This window comes from Bombyx mori, chromosome 12, assembly GCF_030269925.1.
Source record: "Bombyx mori chromosome 12, ASM3026992v2".
Taxonomy (NCBI): domain Eukaryota; kingdom Metazoa; phylum Arthropoda; class Insecta; order Lepidoptera; family Bombycidae; genus Bombyx; species Bombyx mori.
Window position 1 is genome coordinate 11,652,400 of NC_085118.1, and position 16,675 is coordinate 11,669,074.

A 16,675-nucleotide genomic window follows, 5' to 3' on the forward strand; every position below is an offset into this window, starting at 1 on the left:
CCGATTGACTTGAAACTTGGTATCTATGTAGAAAATACATGTACTTAATGGATAGGCTAATATTTATTTGAGTGTTGGACTCCTTACGCCAGTTGCGGGGGCGTTAATGATGAGAATCTTTGTGAGGGTGAAAAATAATAATGTTAATTTTAAATGCCCAGCAAAGCGGACGGGTATAGCTAGTACATTATATAAATACAGCAAACATTTATTTTGAAATTCATTCCAAAATGACTAAAATCGGAGCTTTTCAAATTTGGTGCTGAGGACAATTATTGTCAAATTAACAAAAAATAATGCAGATGAATAATCTGCATTATTTTTTGTTGCATGACGGTCGTTCGTGACGTCATCGATTTTAAAGTTCATCATGCGAGTGAGATAGCGAGATGTTTCCAAGCCCACTTCCTTCCATACTAATCATGAAAATATGAATTGGAAGTCCTTTTATAACTAATAAATATTACTTTCTAGTGTAGGCGGATACTGGCTCGATTTAATCAAATTGACGTACTTACTTGAGGAGCTGTGGAGATATAAACATGAGAATATCGTTGATTAACTTCAAGATAGAACCAAAAAGAAACTGTCCTCCAAATGCGAGACACAGTGCTGGTAATATCGAGGCTGGCTTCTTTTCATTTTCTGGCTTGAAGTTGACACTGGCTGAAGTTTTTCGGTATGTCGCCTTAGTACCGTTCGATCTAAACGTTACAAATAAACAAACATACATTGAACTGTTTGGTTTGTACAATAGATTCCGGATTTTATAGTATAACATGTTTTAATAGTTCACTCACAGTTCGCGTTTCTTCAGAGATCTTTCCCAAAATTTATCGAATTTCGGAACGCATTCTTTCGAAGAGTCCGGTGGGTTCAGGGCCCACAGATCGTTCTCAACAAGACTCCTGCGGAATCCAGTCAGGGCGAGCGGATCGAACCAGCTAAACGTGAGGCGGCTCGGGAATCCCGCTGCATTCTCCGGACATTGATTCTGTCGAATTAGAATTCGTTAATTCTGACTTGTCCTTTAAAAACCACATTATAAATAATGTAAATCCCATATTTACCTTTTGATACTTATAAGGCGTGTCCTTAGGTGGCAAATCGGCAAAACAATTAAGTATGAACATGAGAACTATCAAAGGATAGTAGACCATGTAACTAATAAAATTGTATTTGACGTTTTCGTCGTCATCTAAATTCTTGTGATCGATAATTTCGGATCTTAGCTGGGGTATTCCAGCTACGACGAGCAGTAACCAGAAGAAAAAGAGCACTCCAGATGCTCTCATACCATACTTTCTGTTATAGAATAGCAATGTTGCTGATAAGCCCTGGAAAAACAAATGGGGTCTCTCAAGATGCAACAATTTTTTTTATTTTTTTATAGCTTAAATGCTTGGAGGTTCTCTTGGCCCACCTAGTGTTAAGTGGTTACTGGAGCCCATGGACATCTACAACGTAAATACACTACCCACCTTGAGATATAAGTTCTAAGGTCTCAAGTATAGTTAGTTACAACGGCTGCCCCACCATTTAAACCGAAACGCATTACTGCTTCACGGCAGAAATAGGCAGAATAATATTTAAAGTAAATCGTTAAACGAAAACAGGTCTAGAATGTTGTGAACGTCCCGAGTCGAGTATAAAGATGACGCGTAAACGCGAGACGCGTATCTACAGTAAATACCAGTATTCTGCAACAGGATTGACTTGTACGATTCCGATCTCTGATATTAGAATGTATTTAAATTCTTCGTTTTATCTGTTAGAGTATATAAGCCTTAACCATTAATATACTCGAACTAAACATCCTTGGAATGCAATCAACTATTAAAAAGATGACGCTATTGAAACAACAAAAAATTATGTCGAAAATTCAACGTTGTTTAGATTTAGTATTTTAGTAGTTTTTTTTATTGATTATTACTGCCAAGGTCGTTTATCTGTAGTATCCGTTTTGTATACCGTAATTCATACGGTCAAAGTTAACGAAACAACAACCGCAATGTATGGATGTATAAGTATAATTATTGAATTTGGTTATATGACGCAATATTTTTTTTTTGCTTTCGTTGCTACCCAGCAGTATGAGTGTTTGCATAACACATGTAAATCTTTGGACGTGTTTATAACGTGAATATCGTCGTTAACTCAAAACGCGAATATGAGGTTGAACGGTTCTACTGTCATAATAGCTTTTATTTATTTACTTAGATGCAGATAAGAATACGGCCCACCTAATGGTTAGTGATTACCGGTGCTCGAGGACATAAGCAATGCCAGGGGCACAGACAAGCCGCTGACTATTGCGTTTAAAAAGTACATGCCACGCCATGGCCGCGGAAAACCGCGGAAGAGAATAATAATTCATTCTAAAGCCGGATGAAACGTGACAAAAAGTTATTTGAAAACGGACTGTGGATGGCCGCAATGTTGCAAATGCACAAAAGCGATTCAGCGCACCAAAGCACTCAATTGTTATTATTGTATTACACAGATTGACTGAACCCATCGTATGCATCTATATCTCCTATAAATGTTATGTATCTAATGCTATATTAGTCTCTTAGTGTACCTATGAAATATGGAACAACAGACAGACAGGTGATAGGGATTTTGTTGTTTCCATATTTAGCAGCTTTCATTGATGCGTGTTCCAAAGCTTAGAGATTTCAAGTAGCTTTTCTTCTTCCTCTCAGGAGGCGCCGGAGTCCGACATAATCCGATCCGTTACCCCCTCGACCGGGTGTATCCGTAAATGGATTTCCGTTAAAGCGTTAAAAAAAAGATACAAGTGTATTCTAGTCATTTGGTTAAATAGCCATAAAAATAGATATAGGCATGGCGGGCAAAATAATCTATCAAAAACTATGAATCATCATAGTGTTTTCAATGTTAAACTTTAGTGGCTCTGGTTTCAATGTTTACCTATGTGTGTTGTAGGCCATATAAAGTGTCTGTTGGAAGAATATGGTAATTTATATTTTAATTTAATAGCTTGGTAATGTCACACATATTTTAATTTATTGGTAATGTATGTATCGAGCACAATGTAACCTTTTGGAAAAAATTTGACAGATAGCAGTGATCCGACAAAATATAATTCGTGCTAACAATGACATCTTTCATTTTACAAATTCCGAACGAGAATGTTTTGACAAAAACACGCTTTCGGTAAAAGATCTTCCCTTTACTGTAGAAAACACTCACAACTACATTTTCACTAAACTTGGTCACACTAATTATGCTCGATGGTAGATATTTGTACTTAAATTCGAAAATTAAATTTGTCTTAGGTTTAATTTAAAGAATTAGTTCTCTTCGGGAACTGTATTCTATCAATTTACATCTATTATATCTGAGATTCTATGGATGGCTAAGCGATCCCATTAACAAGTGGAACAAACAAGGACGTGTGGAATGGAATAGTGTGTTGGAATATAGATATTGCAAGGAAGGAATACCAAATATATTTTTTTAACTGCGCGCAATGTAACGCATTTCGAAACAGCTGATATGCGCACTGGACAGTCTGGTCCAGTCAGTTTTTGTAGGCATCTGCCTTCGTTGTCTATGGCAAGTTGGTGTCTTGGTATAACGAAGTACTTAGGTATTTATAATTCGTTTAAAAAAATCATTTTATACCAATGTGTTGAGCCTGCCAATGCGGTAAATTATTATCATTTCGGCTTCACAAATGGCTTTCTTAGACACTGTTTATGTTGCCACAAATATGGTATTTGTGGATGGGTCTTAAAACAATCAGATGAAGTTACTCAATCACTTTATTATTTCAATTAGTGTTGGCGAGTTTAACTGTGAATATTTTTATCCTACAGCTACAGATTCATTACGCGTGGTCCGACACGTGACTGCCCGGCTTTATTGAACAGCTGTCTTTCAGAAATGGACAAGACTGCCATCACAATTTGAATGGCCTATGATTATTATTTAGCATTTACAAAGTTTTATTAGATATTGTTCGTAAAGTATTCTGATATTCAATATATTATTATGTATATCCATGATTTACTCAGACTACTAACATATTATATTGGTAGAATCACTATCCTCATATTTTTTAAATATGGTTGTATTATCTTTTGAAGAAATACTTCAAGCAAATTGTCACAGTAGGAGCAGATGCAATTTTTAGATCATTTGTTTCAATTTAACATGGTTTTTCTGTTTCGTAAAGGTTTTGATTAATGTTTAACTTATAGTTTAATTTTTTTATTTATTTATAATGTAGGTACTTTGCAGAGTTGATTGGAAAAGTTTCTTGAATTTAAAACTTTAGTAGCAAGGCTCCATTTTGGGAAAACTATTGAAACATTATTTTTAATAATGCTATTTTTACTTTTCAAACTAATGATACATTAAAGTTAAAATCGATAATTCTGTGTACCATGGTTAACCTCACAATATTCTAATAGCATTTATAGTTGTAAAAAATGTATATAATAATACTTACGAATGTTAATATTTTTATTACAGGACTGTAATAATTCGCATTGTAGACTTCCTTTTCTCCGTTTGAAGATAAATGGACTGCTACACCCAAGTCCACAAATTTCAAAACTATTAAAAGACATGTTACTAGCAATTTCGTGATGTTCAGTATGTTCCATGGTATATTTCGTTCCTTACTATTGAATATGTAATATAAGTCAAGGAATGCAAACACCCAGAGATAGAGACAGGGTGTCCAAATGAGGACAGTCTGCTGGAAACATGGTGTTAGTTCAGGATTATCCGTGTACCAGGTGGCAGTACTGTTCTGTAAATTAAAAAGATTATTTTTCAATTACTGGCTGAAAATTATCTCTTCAATTAATAATCAGATAATTTGTCTTATCTTTCATGTTTACATATAAACACAAATTAAACACCATGCTTTTAGTTACTCACTAATGAAGAATCATTCTCCCCATTTAGCTTATAACATAATAATCATCTTCTGATTTAATAAATTATGATTTTATCAAGCTTAGAAGATTGTAAAAGTTTTCTAGTAATCAATTTCACATTTTTAAACTAAAATAAAACTTTTTCATTGACTAACAGTATTCCTGAATAAACAATAAATATATTTTTTTAAAGAAAAACTAGTATAAAAGCGCTCTGTTGTTTTATTACTTTTACATTTACATTTCAAAATATTTGAATTCACATGTACATCTATTACCTCTTTTCTTGTTTTATTTTTCAAGAAAACTTACATAGTAAAGTCAGTATTTCTAAATAATAGATGGTGATTGAGGTTTTTATGTCCATTTACTTGCATCTGAAGGATGTTATTTAATTTTAAGTGAGAATTTACTACTTTTGTTTTATCTTGCATTTAATTTTGTCTATGACTCATGAAAATTTATATAATAAATTTACCCCTATTAAATACTATCCTTTTGTTTATCAATTAAGAACTGTAGAGCAGATAATGATCATACAGTATAAGCAAAAATAATAAAATTAATAAACCTAAGTCATGTTTATTGAGTCATGTTTTGGGATAAATTTTTGAACATTTCATATTACCCTCACATTTCATTTCTTAACAACAGAGGGTATAAGGTGTTTATACAAGGTATTTATCTTTTTCTTCAATTTTTCCTTGTAGTTTACAATTTGAATTTGCTGTTTAGTTATTTCGGACTGGAATTATTTTAGTGAAAATGTACATCGAAACTTTTTTGATATATTTGATGAAACAATCTGCATCTGTTTCCACAAAATGTTTTAGTGTGATAATTAAGGGACCAAATTTTTTAAATAGAATGTATTTCTATTTATCTTAATGCAATTAAGCACTAAAATTTGTTATTTCATTCCCTTTAATACTGGTATTTTGTGATGTGACAAATATTAGTAGTGATTGAAGTAAGTGTTTATTTCACAATGTTAACTTTAAAAATAGTTTTGTTCTACACTAATATTTTGTACAAGCTATCTACATAACTGGTTCTTTGAAGGTGATAATGTTATTACATAAAAAATGTAGGCATAAAGTCATGGCCAATATTCTGATGTGAAGTGCATCTTTGATTTAAAATTAATAACTTTCTAGTTTTATTTGCCAATTTCATATATATATTATTATAATTTTTTTTAGCAAAAGGTAAAACTAAACCCGAAATAAACTGTAACACGAAAATAAGAGCCTCTTTTGAGTTGCCTTTTAGATTTTATTATTGACGAAAACTAGAAAAGTTTTACTAGTGTTGCGAGTAACCTTTCACCTGATCATTATGTACCACAGCAAAGCATATAATCTAAGAGCTCTCTTTTATAACTCGTTCATCAAGAATTGTACAAAATCATCTAGAAGTTCATGACCATAGCTGATGTAATTAACATTAAATCCTGAGTTACACTTAGACCTACTTACCCAAAACGGTGTCCCGCAAAAGCTGTCAAGCGTGGAGTTGTAAGACATCGTAAGTATTAGCAGTTTTATTTATTTATTTTGTAGTTGCCATAAAGTTAACCATTGAAACTACACGAAATTTTGAATTCTAAAATTTGTAGTCGATGTTCAAAAAGTACACAATCACAATATTTGTATAGTTTTCATCACTAATCACTGAAGTTTTGTTCCAGCAGATTACAGCACCACCAACTTGAACACCAACTTGTACAAAGCACCACGCGCAACTCGATCGTCGTCGAAGCCGCTGTGCCCCGCTGCTCCAGCCGCTAAATCTAAAAAGTAAAAAGCAAAGAGTAGGAGGTAGGTTGGTACCTACCAAGGCTGCCAACCTCAGCATAGTGCAAAACTGTAGACATGCTTCAAAAAAACTTTAGAACACTGTAAATATAAAATTAAAAAAGAGAATATCTACATCCATATCTTTATATTATATTTTGTATAGTTTAATGGTAGCAATAAATAGAATACATTGTACGGAGGGCATTAAAAACAAGAAAAATCGTGTAAATAATCAAAGTTTTAATCTAATTAAATGTCAAAATCAAAGGTCTCAAAGTTGCAAATATTCCAGTGCCTGCATGTTAAATAATAATAATAATAAATAAATATTTACTAATAATCACACCACGTTAATTGGTCCCGTGATAATTTCGTAAATGTTACAGGTACCAGATAACGGAAATAAATGTAAAATTTTTATTATACACATACACATATTTAAGATACATCCATAACCCTGGAAAATACATTTATATGTATCATACAAATACCTTCCATAGGCGGGATTCGAACCCGCGACCCCCTTGTGTAGTGACCATGTCACTTACCACATGTCACTTACCACACCAGACGGCCGTTTAAATAATATTACTAGCTCTTATTTCATTTTCAATTTCATCCTTATTTTTGTTGAAATCGTACATATTTTTATCAAATTCTTTGAAATGGTCGTTTGTCACATTAAACTCCAAACAATTTTAATTTCTGACCTAGTGTACGGACTAATAAGAGTCAAGTGTATAATCTATGGTACCTACCTAATTTATTCTGCTTCTGGACTTTTTGGCGGGAACGCGAGAAGTGAAGTTGTGTGATTTGTTTTATTTTGTCTATTTAGTGTTTCTTCGGGTTTAAATGTGTAATAATGGTGGTTTATTAACCGTTTAATATCTGTGAAAGTGCACAAATGTGGGAAAATGAAACAAAGCCGCTGGACGTAGCTTCTCGGGATCCTCCAAAAAGTCCACTGAAAAATCTTAGTAAATGACCACCACTTTACTGAGATTAGATTTCATCTCATATCATCTCATTTAATTTTATCCCAGTTGATTAATGTCTCAAATTAATCACTTTCATTTCATTTCACTCCATAATATCATTTTTCATAAAATTAAGAATATAGATTAAAATAAGACATGACTTAAAGGTCTTAGTTACCAGGTCATAAAATCTCTTAAAAAAAAAATATTCTGCTTCTGACTTTTTGGCGGGAACGCGAGGAGTGAAGTTGTGTGATTTGTTTTATTTTGTTTAATGGAACGAAGTTCCTTATCGCGCGTTGTGAAAGGGGGCTAGACGGAAAAAATTCTTACGAAAAGTTGTCACACTTTTTATTTTTAGAGATACTACTGCCATCTATCAATTTTTATGGGAACAACTTAGACTGTTGAAACTATGGAATGAGTGCAACAGTTACTAACGCATCTAACATCTGTATTATATTATAATATGAATGTCACACAATAATAATAGAGAAGTACTGAAATGTTTTGCAATTATAAAATTTGGTGAGCCACAAAAAAACAGCATTGAAATCATTTGATCGGCGTACAAAGATTTTGTTTGCAATTAAAAAAAACAGGCAGCAATCCTTGTTGGAACGAACAGCAGAAGATTTTTATTATTTATGTATAGTCTTAGTATAATTAATGGCTATAGTGTCTAATGTATAGTCTACATGCTGACGGTCATTATTATTATTTACATAAATAGCTGTTCCTTTGTATATTATTTATATATTTTTTTGATAAATCATTGTGAATAAAATGAAGTTGATAATGTAGTTTTTTTATTGTTATCAATAAAAAATGTATACCCGAATAATTATTTTCTTTATACCTCGAATATAACTTAAAATTAATATTTTTATAATAAGGAAATTCGTTCCTGTCCGGTGTCCCATGACACCACACATCTTTTTAGTATTCCTTCAGGTTTAAATGTCTAATAACAGTGGTATATTAACTGTCTAATATCTGTGAAAGTGCACAAATGTGGGAAAATGAATCAAAGCCGTTGGACGTAACTTCTTGGGATTCTCCAAAATGTCCACTGAAATGATCTCAGTAAATGACCACCATTTTACTGAGATTATATTTCATCCCATATCATCACAGCTCATTTCATTCAATTTCATCCCAGTTGATTAATGTTTTAAATTGATCATCTTCATTTCATTTCATATTATCTTTTTTCATAAAATTAGGTAAGAATTTAAATTAAAATAAGACATGACTTAAAAGTTACCAGGTCACAAAATCCCTTAAAAAAAATTCTGGCTCTTTTTCAGCATGGCAATCAGTTTCTGCCGATGTTAGTGTTGCTAGCATCGCTTTAAAACATGTACCGTACCCTATACAAATTTTTTGTACGTAGGAATCATGCCCTGTTTTCCAATTACAGCACAAGAGCGCATTATGTGGCATAATGCTCAACGTTGAATGTTTCAACTACAGCAACGCTTCGCATAATCGAGTCGGTATCGATTGCGAGTATCACGCGAGAGCATTACTTTTGAATGCTTGATTGTGCGAAGCGTTACTGTAGTTGGATGTTCGACCAGCCCATACCGTGGGCCCCGAAGGTCAAATATTTAGGCGTCACCCTCGACAGTAGGATGACATTCCGCCCTCACATCAAGACGGTACGCGACCGTGCCGCCTTCATTCTAGGACGTCTCTACCCGATGATATGTAGGCGAAGTAAAATGTCCCTTAGAAATAAGGTTACACTCTACAAAACTTGCATACGCCCCGTCATGACCTATGCAAGTGTAGTGTTCGCTCACGCGGCCCGCATACACTTAAAATCATTTCAAATCATTCAATCCCGTTTTTGCAGGATAGCCGTCGGAGCCCCGTGGTTCGTCAGGAACGTCGACCTCCATGACGACCTGGACTTAAGAGTCCATCAGTAAGTATCTTCAGTCGGCGTCGATGCGCCACTTCGATAAAGCGGCACGACACGAGAACCCTCTCATCGTAGCCGCCGGTAACTACATTCCCGATCCTGCGGAGAGAATGGAAAGCAGTCGACGTCGCCCAAAACACGTCATCTCGGATCCTCCCGATCCACTAACGGTGCTTTTAGGTACTTCAAGCACCGGTCATCGTTCTCGTCGAACCCGTCGCTTGCGACGAAGGGCTCGACGAATAAATTAACTCTCAGACACAGCCCACTGAGTTTCTCGCCGGATCTTCTCAGTAGGTCGCATTTCCGATCCGGTGGTAGATTCTGCGAAGCACGACTCTTGCTAGGGTTCGTGTTAGCATCGTCATCAGGTTTGAGCCCCGTGAGCTCACCTACTAGCCACGGTTACGCTGAAATAGCCTCTTAGACTATCAGCTTAAGTAGGAAAAAAAAAAGCTGTAGTTGAAACATTCAACGTTGAGCATTATGCCGCATAATGCGCTCTTGTGCTGTAATTGGAAAACAGGGATAGTTAATATTTTAACTTATTTTTATATTATACTATCTGACCCGGCAAACGTTGTTTTGCCATGGATGTTATTTCTAGGAAACATTTTTTATAATAAAAATAACTATCTACTATAAGTATCCGGGGATATATTTATAATCGAAAGCGTTATAAAGAATAAATGTTTTATTTAAGTTAATAAATAAATCTTTATTAAAGTAACAAATATATTTCAAATTACAATCTTTGATATCTATCTATCTGCGAGTTACTCTTCGTCCTAGTCATATAATAAGTGTATAACCTATGGTTCAGCCAAATGGGGTAAATAGGGACAAAATCGAACTTCAGATTGAATTTTAAAATAGTTCCAATTAAATAGTCACTGCTCAACCAAAGAAATAAGTTGAGTCTTGAACGTACCTAGGTGATAAACCGTTACATTATTTTTTCATTTTAAAGAAATAATCGGTAAAGTAATGGCCGTCCCAATTTATCCTATGTCTGGGGTAAATTGACACGGGTAAGGGTTAAATTTGGATATTTGCAAGGGCTGTCAGCTCGCAGTACTGCGATATATAGGTAGGTAGGACATACGATCGGGCAGATATTACAAAGTGAATGTCGCGAAAAGAAAAGTAATTATATTGTGGGCTACTCCCACATATACACTTACGCACAACTGGTACGCATTTACATACACCACATTACATTTTATTCCGACACATATTTCAGCCGTGACGATGCGCACCAGTCAACTACATTGGACACACGCACCCAAAACCGGTTCGCTGTGACGTCGGGCCGATACGTCGCCGTCCGCGCATAGAATCGCGCTGACTTCAGGCAGAGCCTACCCGCATCGACTAACGTCCGCTTACGTTTCGTTCCGATAAATTTGTGTATGTATGACCTACGTCGCCTACGACATTTGCAAGATAAGTCTTCGGATATAAAAGTTCCGAATAACATTTGGACCGTCGGTCTACCGAGCAATATCACCCACCGTTGTTAAACCTTTCCAAAATATATATACATGCTTTTATTCTACCTATAATACTTACATAAACCACATTACCCTTCTTTACATTACGCAATTGATAGTATAGGCAAAAAAATCTATTATATCAGTGACAACCCTAACAAGTCATCCCTATTTTGTCTTTTCGCGTTCCAATTTTGTGTTTTCTCGTACCTAATGTTTCCAGTCTCGTTCCATTTTACCCCACATACGTCCCAATTTCCCCCAAAAAGAAAGGAAAAAATATACATTTTTTTATTTTGTCTTGTCTTTGTTTGTTGTGGTATTTCCGGGTGAATTAAAAACTTATATAAACTGTGATCTTATTGAAAAAACAACGATAACATTATTTTTAAAAGTTCTTAAGCTGTTTTAAAACGCACTTTTCAACCACTATTTTCAATTTAATTTGACGAATTTTTGGGGAACTCATATTCAGTGTTTCCATAGTTAACTTGGTTTTTCTTCTATACATTGATTAATATTACAATAAACAAAATTAGGTAGACTCCGTGCTACAGGTACTTTGAACATCTTCCACAGGTTTGTCCCCATTTACCCCAGAATCCCTATTTATCCCATTTGACGGTTCTAGTTGTCTTTGTTGATTTCGTTCATCTCGTGCCTCTTGTAATCGTGATTTACGTAACTGTGACATTCTCACACGCGAATCTGCATTGTTTTCTTGAATTTGTTCGCTTGATCTTCGTGCTCTTATATCATGCATGGCTCTAGCATGGATCGTTCGACGGCTCAAATTGGCCCCTTTCCTTTTTTTTGGCATTGCTGATTGTACATAGAAAATATAAATAAATGTAGTGAAAATATTTAAACAGGAAGAAAAAATTGTTTATATTTGATAAGCTTTATTAACTGTTAATAAATGATTTTCTAACATCATAGGATTTAATAACTATTTATTAACAGTCATTATGTAATTTATTAAGTATAATTTACAAATATTTAATAAATATTTATTAATGGTTAATGAATTATATATATATATAAATAAATTATATGATATTAATAAATGGTTTCAAAGATGATTTTTGTTCATAAGCAATCTTCAGATCATTTGGCATTGCAAGCAAAACAAATTCATTCAACAAAATATTTATTAATTATAAATATTTATTTGAATATACTAAGATATTTTTGACATAAATATTTGTTAACTGTTAATAAATACTTATTAACAATTAATAAATGTACTTTCTTCCCAAATAAATATTTATTGAATGTTAAAAAATATTATTTAAATTTATTAAATTAAATAAATTATTATTAGTTAAAAAATCCTTCTATCAGTGTATTGATTGAAAACAGTGACTTTAATTGTGTTGTTTTCATTTGCTTATTATTTGACTTACCTTTCACAATAATAAAATAGGTATATTTATTAACCACGTATACGTTTTCGTTTTGATTTAAAACAATTCCCAAAAAAATTTAAGTACAATTTAAGTATATACGGGTACGGTAATGGCCGTTGTTGGCGTTTGTTTACATGAGCTCACTTAATTAACTGAGAGTTAAAACTGTCTTTGTCAGATTAATAAATTGTAAATAAATAATTATTGCACTGAAAATTAATGATAATTTTACGATGACAGTATAATTAACATGAGAGTTGCACAGAAAAATTAAACTAATACGTTAACAGTCACTGCTACGATTGATACACAAATAAAACCAAAAAAACATGGCTGAAAAATGTATAGTTTTTTTTAAGGGATTTTATGACCTGGTAACCTTTAGGTCGTCTTATTTTAATTTTCTTAATACGTAACTTTTTATATGAAAATGATATTATGAAATGAAATGAAGTTGATTATTATGAAACAGCATGAAGTGAAATGAAAACGAAATGAAATGACATGAGATGAAATGATATGGGATGAAGTATAATATCAGCAAAATGATGGTCATTTACTGAGATTTTTTTCAGTGGACTTTTTGGAGGATCCCGAGAAGTTACGTCCAGCGGCTTTGTTTCATTTTCCCACATTTGTGCACTTTAAAAGATATTAAACAGTTAATAAGCCACCGTTATTACACATTTAAACCGGAAGAAACACTAAATAGACAAAATAAAATAAATCACACAGCTTCACTACTCGCGTTCCCGCCAAAAAGTCCATAAAAAAAATGTATAGTTTTTTTTAAGTGATTTTATGACCTGGTAGCTAAGACCTTTAAGTCATGTCTTATTTTAATTTATATTCTTATTTTTATGAAAAATGATATGGAGTGAAATGAAATGAAAATGATTAATTTGAGACATTAATCAACTGGGATGAAATTAAATGAAATGAGATGATATGGGATGAAATATAATCTTAGTAAAATGGTGGTCATTTACTAAGATCTTTTCAGTGGACTTTTTGGAGGATCCCGAGAAGTTACGTCCAGCGGCTTTGTTTCATTTTCCCACATTTGTGCACTTTCACAGATATTAAACAGTTAATAAACTACCATTATTACACATTTAAACCCGAAGAAACACTAAATAGACAAAATAAAACAAATCACACAACTTCACTCCTCGCGTTCCCGCCAAAAAGTCCCAAAATGTATAGTTTTGTTTTTTAAGGAGATTTTAACTTAATTCTTAGTGAATATCTGTGACCTTGCTCGTTCACGAAGCCCGCTATAGAAAGCAGGGTATTAAATACACTTGACATTGGCGAAATCTAAAAGGAAACGCCATAAACCTAAGAGATAGATAGATAAGGAGATTTTATGACCTGGTAACTGAGACCTTTAAGTCATGTCTTATTTTAATGGATATTCTTAATTTTATGAAAAATGATATTATGGAGTGAAATGAAATGAAAGTGATTAATTTGAGACATGAATCAACTGGGATGAAATTAAATGAGATGATATGAGATGAAATCTAATCTCAGTAAAATGGTGGTCATTTACTAAGATTTTTTCAGTGGACTTTTTGGAGGATCACGAGAAGTTACGTCCAGCGGCTTTGTTTCATTTTCCCACATTTGTGCACTTTCACAGATATTAAACGGTTAATAAACCACCATTAATACACATGAGGGAGTGCATATAGAGTCCCTTCTTTATTTCGCCTGGTCGTGTTTTATGTAATTAACACCACAGTTGGAACAATATAAATTTTATTGTTGTAGCGGCATAAAGTAATTACATTAAATTAGTTATTTAACACATTATAAATTATTTTTATGTTTTTCATATTTGGCGGTAAAAAGGTCTGGTGTCACAGACTATATTCTTTTTCCCACATCTCGTGCGTTCCGGCTTACGCATAATAAAACGCCACACACATTTAAACCCGAAGAAACACTAAATAGACAAAATAAAACAAATCACACAACTTCACTCATCGCGTTCCCGCCAAAAAGTCCCAAAATGTATAGTGACTACAGGAAACCATAGATTATATACTTAATATCAGGAGACTGGCTTCGTCCGGCTCAATGAATTTGGGCCCCTTTTTTTTATTTTCGGATTTTTTTAAATTTTTAATTATTTATTCGTCGTTTGTTCGTTAATGTTCAAATGTAGAAATTGTTTCTTCGTCTTTTATTTATTTATAATTAATTTAAAAAATGATCACCCTAAGTTGCCCCCTCTTATTAGATATCTTTATTTTTATCGCTTATCAATACTACATATAATAAAATCGTAACTGGTCGCTGTCTGTACATGGAAGATATCTGAGGAAAACTGTTATAGGGGGCTTTATGAACGCAATAGAACCCAAAAAAGTTAATTTTAGAATTTTTGTCTGTTTATCTGTTTGTCTGTGCGTTTGTGCACGCTAATCTCAGAAACAGCTCTGCCGATTTAAATGTGGTTTTCACTAATTTCCTGTGGTAGGCTTTACTTAACATTTAGTGTTTGTTTCATGTCAATCGGTTCATAACTAAAAAAGTTATACCAATTTAAAGAATCACGTAGCTGGGCGTCTGTAGATTGTTTACGTCTCTGCAGCCGCCCGTGTATACATAGCGCGCCGATGCCGCGCCGCTGCCTCCTTGCCGAGCCGAGGGCTCGACGAGTAAATTAACCCATAGGCACTTTTTTTTTCTATATTTAAAAGATTAGGTTGAAACGTCCTAGAATAGTTAAATCTTCAATACATCATCATAATCATCATTATCAATACATATAATAAAATCGTAACTGGTCGCTGACTCTACATGGAACATATCTCAGGAAAACTGTTATAGGGGGCTTTATGAACTCAATATAATAAAAAAAAAAGTGATTTTTAGAATTTTTTTCTGTTTATCTGTTTGTCTGTGCGTTTGCGCACGCTAATCTCAGAAACAGCTCTGCCGATTCAAATGTGGTTTTTACTAATTGTTACTAATTGATTGTAGTACGCTTTACTTGACATTTAGTGTTTGTTTCATGTCAATCGGTTCATAAATAAAAAAGTTATGCCAATTTAAAGAATCACGTAGCTGGGCGTTTGTAGATTGTTTGCGTCTGTGCAGCCGCGCGGGTATACAAAGCGCGCCGATGCCGCGTCGCTGCTCCCTTGACGAACCCCTCGCTTGCGACGAAGGGCTCGATGAATAAATTAACCCATAGGCACGTTTGTTTTCTATAGTTAAAAGATTAGGTTGACACGACTTGATAGTTATTAATAATTAATAACAATAAACTGTAATAAAGTTAAACTGTGTAATAATCTGTAAGTATTTATAATTTAGTTTTATGATAAATACGTGTTTACCAAACAACGTTGTGTTAGTGGGTACTACTTATTGTAAGCATGCCTCGAAAAAGATCCAACCTCTCCCAGTGCAGTAGGAATGCTAAAAGGATGAAATTAGTTTGATCACAAGAATCTGAAGCAGGTCATGAGGCAATACTCACTACATCTCAGGAACGTCAGGCGAGGTTTCGTGTTAGAGAAACTTCGGCTCAGCGAGAATCTCGATTGAGTTCACATTGTTCTCAAAAAAGACCACTCGAATTAGGGTGAAGAGGGAACAGCGTGACGCAAGTTTGTCCATCGATCGTGAATCTTATACACTATCGCGTGAGTCTGAGACTTTCACTGATAGGGAATCCCGCCGGAGCTCCTCAGAGGGTTTGGACAGCAAATTCCCGGTTTTAGGAGACACTTGAAGAACGAGAAACACGTCTTACTGCCGATCGCGAGGCACATGCACTATCGCTTGAGTCTGAGACCTTTACTAATAGGGAAATCCGTCTGAGCTTTCAGAGGGCTCGGATAGCAATTACCTGGTCTCAGGACACACTTGAAGAACGAGAAGCACGTCTCTCTGCCGATTGCGAGGCTCATGCACTATCGCTTGAGTCTGATCCCTTAATTGATAGGGAAATCCGTCTGGGCTCTCAGAGGGTTCGGACAGCAAAAGCTTGCCCGGTCTCGGGAGACACTAGAAGAACGGGAAGCACAACTCACTACCGATCACGTTTCCATTGAGCCTATACTTCGTGATGATAATAAATAAAGCCCAAGGTCAGACGCTAAAAGTTGTGGGTGTAGATATAAGTGTTA

General features: G+C 34.3%; 1 protein-coding gene across 5 annotated transcripts in view; it reads right to left on the reverse strand.

Moving 5' to 3' along the window:
* The window catches only part of LOC101746706 (multidrug resistance-associated protein 1), a 46,840-nt gene extending 33,547 nt beyond the window's left edge, over positions 1–13,293 (reverse strand). For 2 of the 5 annotated variants that reach the window (XM_062671541.1, XM_062671537.1), the window contains exons 1-7: positions 12,525–13,293; positions 7,474–11,940; positions 6,395–6,708; positions 4,481–4,786; positions 1,071–1,337; positions 801–994; positions 519–704 (exon numbers count right to left, since the gene is read on the reverse strand). In XM_062671541.1, coding sequence (XP_062527525.1) covers positions 519–704; positions 801–994; positions 1,071–1,337; positions 4,481–4,786; positions 6,395–6,442 — 1,001 coding nt within the window. In that variant the 5' untranslated portion in view covers positions 6,443–6,708; positions 7,474–11,940; positions 12,525–13,293. The remainder of the gene's footprint in view (positions 1–518; positions 705–800; positions 995–1,070; positions 1,338–4,480; positions 4,787–6,394; positions 6,709–7,473; positions 11,941–12,524) is intronic. The other 3 variants (XM_062671540.1, XM_062671539.1, XM_062671538.1) reach the window with 2 other exon arrangements.
* Between the last annotated feature and the right edge of the window lie 3,382 nt (positions 13,294–16,675).